General features: G+C 54.3%; 1 protein-coding gene across 1 annotated transcript in view; it reads right to left on the bottom strand.

Annotated features, from left to right (window-relative positions):
• Positions 1–944: 944 nt before the first annotated feature.
• The window catches only part of TESK1 (testis-specific kinase 1), a 7,627-nt gene continuing 4,362 nt past the window's right edge, over positions 945–4,209 (bottom strand). Inside the window, exons 5-10 of the mRNA XM_006863077.1 lie at positions 3,519–3,601; positions 3,244–3,334; positions 2,943–3,026; positions 2,697–2,786; positions 2,444–2,558; positions 945–2,118 (exon numbers count right to left, since the gene is read on the bottom strand). Coding sequence (XP_006863139.1) covers positions 1,232–2,118; positions 2,444–2,558; positions 2,697–2,786; positions 2,943–3,026; positions 3,244–3,334; positions 3,519–3,601 — 1,350 coding nt within the window. The 3' untranslated portion in view covers positions 945–1,231. The remainder of the gene's footprint in view (positions 2,119–2,443; positions 2,559–2,696; positions 2,787–2,942; positions 3,027–3,243; positions 3,335–3,518; positions 3,602–4,209) is intronic.

Genomic DNA, 4,209 nt, shown 5'->3' with positions numbered 1-4,209 from the left:
TGAACCAGGGAGTGCTGGGGTCACTTTAAGAGAGGATCAACTCCTTGCCTGCTCCTAAAGCCTGGTCTGGTTGGAGTTCAGCCACTGGTCCCTGAGGTCACTTAGGCATGAACTGTGTATGCGTAGGTGAAGCGAGTTAGGACTTGGGTTAGACTTTATGCCAGGGCAATCGGAGAAGGGATGATAGGAAGGAGGGGGTCCAGAGCTGACTGTGGTTCAACTGTACAACTGTACAGGTTTTGGCTAAGAAACCCAAAATGTGCTAAGCTACAACTTTATGCACATCGGCAAGATCTTCAGCCTGAAGAATGTTCCAGTGATCTTCCCTCCATCTGTGAGATGGCAGCCTTCAGGTTACTAGAAGGGGATCACTTTTTACATCTTTGAGCTGGGTGAGTACAAGGGAAGGGGTTGAAGCATGGGGAACTCAGGGAAGATGGACTCAGAGCAGGGTCCCAAAAATCAGAGGGAATACTTGTTCCTGGGAAAGGCAGTCCTGTTCACGTGCCTCCGGGAACCTGGTTTGCTTATAAGGAAGGTGGGCAGGGAGAGGGGTGGGCAAGACCTATAGATGGAGGCTCGTCGGTGTGGCTGGGAAGGAGATAAGGTGAACTGGAAGAACATTCTTCTTCATAGGCAACTGTGGAGCTCACTGCAGCTTTACTCTTCCAGATTCTCATGCCAATAAGAACCTGTCCCTTGTTCCTGACCTGTGTCCGGCAGGGCCTGTGATGGCCTCCCTCCAGTGTTGGCAGCTCCTTAGTCAAGGACTGATCCATGACCAACACTTCTAGACAGCCTTCTGCCTGCTTGAAACTCTGTTCCCGAAACTGGACTGTTCCTAGAAAAAGGACGAAGCAGCCTCTAGAAGGAACTTTGGCCTTCCCAAGAACCTCCCCCAGCAAAGTGGAGATGGGGAGGAGGGTGCACGGGCTGAGTGGATAGGGCAGCCCGGGGCCAGCCAGGCAGTTTTATTGAAATACTTTTAAATACTTTGCACGTGTTAGTCTTGTGTGTCAGCAAGGCTGTGTCTGGTTCAGGGATCCCATGGGAGCGCAAGCTCAGGGATTGAACAGGAAGTGCTCTGTCTCTGGAGTCCATGCGAAGTCCCCGATATGGGGAGAAGGGCTGTTCAGCCCATCTGGAGCTGGTACTGTCCAACATTTGCGCTCTGTCCTCACAGAGTGTCCTGAAGGCCAAAGTTGGAGGCCTGAGCCCACAGTCCCCACTGCTAAGAGCGTGCCCCAGGCAGTTGCAGGCTGGGTGTGGGTGGCTTGGCATGGTGCCCTCGGTGGCAGAGAAGACTGCCTGCCTCACAGTTCAGGTTGCGGTAGCGGGCAACAGCTGGTGTGGGACGGGGGCACATGGACAGAAAGCCAAAGCTGAAGGGGCCAAGGCAGCAGCCGGGGCAGGGAAGCCCATCATCAGGCTCCCGGGGAGCTGAAGTGGGCGGTGAGGGTTCTGTCCGCTCCAGAGCTGCCGCCCGGGGAAGGCTATGCTGAGCCCTGGTCCAGGGTTCCCCAGCCCAGCCTTGGGGGGAGTTTACTACCACAGCTGGGGGGTTGTTGTTGAGGGGAAGTCCTGACTGTGGGGACCAGGGTTGGGAGGTGGAGGAACAAGTGCTGATGAAGTTGTCTGTGGCCACGGCTAAGGGCAGCTGGGGAGCTGGTCCTGGGGGTTCAGACTCAGGGCTGCTGCCCTCACACTCCATCCTTTCTTCAGCTGAGGGGTCCATGGGGGGAGGGCCAGGACCTGGCAGTGCAGTCTCCATACGTCGGGGGAGCTCAGGAGATGAGGGTAAGGAGCGGCAGCGGCGGGCAGGTGTCCCAGGCTGGACCAGGGTCTCCGGAGTAGTCACCAAGGGCAGGTGTGTGGAAGACAATGGTGATGGTGGTACAAGGGGCAGGGGGGCGACAGGTTTGCTGGGCATGTCCAAGAGCTTGATCTTGCCACCCCTGAGGTCTTCCCGTAGTGAGAAAGGGTTGACTCGAGTCAAATTGTCCCCCCAGTTGGGGGGTGATCCTGGTGATGGGGGCAGGAAGAGGTCTGACCGGCTTCGGGAGAGCCGGGGGTCTGGCCTGGGAAGCGTGAAAGAGGGACCCCCTCTGGGAAGAGACCCTGTAGACACAGAGGCCTATGATCACTGCTGTCAGCATTTGATCATAGCTTCTTGAGGGCCTTCTTCTTCCCTGGTGGGACGAGAACTTAGAAAAGGGATTCGCGCATGGTGCTTTGGGAAGGGAGGTATGTGACATCCAGTTCCCCTTTACTACTTCTTTGTTTCCTCAGGCTCTAGCATTACAAAAGTATCTTCTTTGAGATGCCTCTCAACCCTAGCCTTCTCAACTCATAAATACACTTGGTCTCTCCAAGAGAATTCCCTGAATTCTATGGAGGAGAGAGGCAGAAGGACTTTAGGTGGGTCAAGGTCATGCTCACTTACCCTGATTGTGTGTCAGGGGAACCCTGGTGAGTGGGGCTGGCTCAGGCTGCTGCTCCAGGATCCATTCCAGGTGTTGGGTGATTTCAGTGAAGGGGGCACGGGCGCTGGGTTCCATCTGATGGGGAAGGATGGGGACAACTTCCTAAGTGCTCCCTCCGATAAAGGGTCCCTGAGTTTTCCTCCCAACACCTGGGACCAAAAGGGCAGCTGTGTCAGCTCAGGGTTCGGGGTGAGGAGGGCAACTGAGGCTTACACTGCAGCAATGGACGGCAAGGAGCAGGAAAGGCAGTGGACAGTCATTCCCCACCAGGGTTCGGAAAGCTGGCACATCCAGGCCAAAGTCCTGTGGGGACAGCAGAGAGGAGGGGCCTCTAAGTCAGCCTTCCTTGGGCACTCTTTCTGCCCCTCCATCAGGACCCCAACCTCCAGGGAACCTTCAATGGTCATAAGACCACCCAGTCTGGAGACCTCCTTCCTTTTCAAACCCAGACACATTCACCTCAGTACGGGGTAGGTAGTCAGGGTCTGCAGGTACTCGGGCGATGAGCTCACAGAGGACAATCCCAAAGGCAAATACATCAGCCTGGGGGGTAAGAGACAAAGTCAGCAGGTAGAGGCAGGCCAGGGAGAGTCTTGAAAGATTTCATGTGTATGTGTGGTGGGATACTTGTGAGGAGCTAGTGGACTCTTAAGGCTTCCTGAATGCTGGCATGGTTAGTGAAGAACTGGAGATGGGCCCCTGAGATAGTATTGCAAGGGTTTCTGGAATGTCTTGGAGATCTGAAGGGTTGATGTCTCACCTTCTCATCGTATAGCTCTCCCCGTAACACCTCTGGAGCCATCCAGTATGGGGAACCCACCACAGCCAACGGCTCCTTCCTCACCCCTTCCCTGCAGGAGCAGGGGCAGGGTGGTCAGAAACATCTCACTGAAGCACCTTCCCCCCAAGCAAAACAGGATGAGGCGAAGTTCTCCCCAGCCCAAAGGAAAGGTCCCTGGGGTTCCAGAATGCTAGATGGTTCACTAAGGTAGGTGCTCTCTGGGAAGTTTAGGGGGACAGGGGCATTCACCTTACCGATACACAGGAATCTTTTCAGCCAGCCCGAAGTCACCCACAACAGCTGTGAAGCCTTGGTCTTCCCGTCGGATCAGACAATTCTGAAACACATATAATGCACCCCCAAACATCCATCACCGTATGCTCTCCACTCTCCCCTCACACCCCAAAGCCTTTCTAGCATAACCCTAACCCTTTCTATCTCCCAGTTCTCTAAAGCACTCAACTTCTTTAATATTATCTATCACCCCAGAAACAGTCTGACACTCAGTCCCTCAGAGCTCTCTCCCCAATACTTACTGTTGCTAAGTGCTGTGGAGTTGGTGTGGACTCGTAGCAACCCTGTATAGGGTTTCTAAGGGCAGACGATGGGTTTGAACTGCTGACCTTGTGGTTCACAGTCAAGTACTGATTTTATAGTGCCACACTAGGAGTCCCCCAAACCTGTTGTTGTTAGGTACCATCAAGTCAGTACCGACTCATAGCGACCTTATGCATAGCAGACTGAAACACTGCCCGACCCTAGGCCAACCTAACTACTGTTGCCAAGCTTGAGTTCATCGATGCTGCCACTTGGCCAATCCATCTTGTTGGGGGTCTTCCTCTCTTTCTATGTCCCTCCACCTTACCAAACATGATATATCCTTCTCCAGTGACTGGTCCCTCCTGACAATATGACTGAAGGATGAGACGAAGTTTGGCCATCTTG

This window comes from Chrysochloris asiatica, unplaced genomic scaffold, assembly GCF_000296735.1.
Source record: "Chrysochloris asiatica unplaced genomic scaffold, ChrAsi1.0 scaffold00053, whole genome shotgun sequence".
NCBI classification, from domain to species: domain Eukaryota; kingdom Metazoa; phylum Chordata; class Mammalia; order Afrosoricida; family Chrysochloridae; genus Chrysochloris; species Chrysochloris asiatica.
The sequence above is the reverse complement of the archived record's forward strand: the minus strand, read 5'-3'. Positions and strand labels throughout refer to the sequence as shown.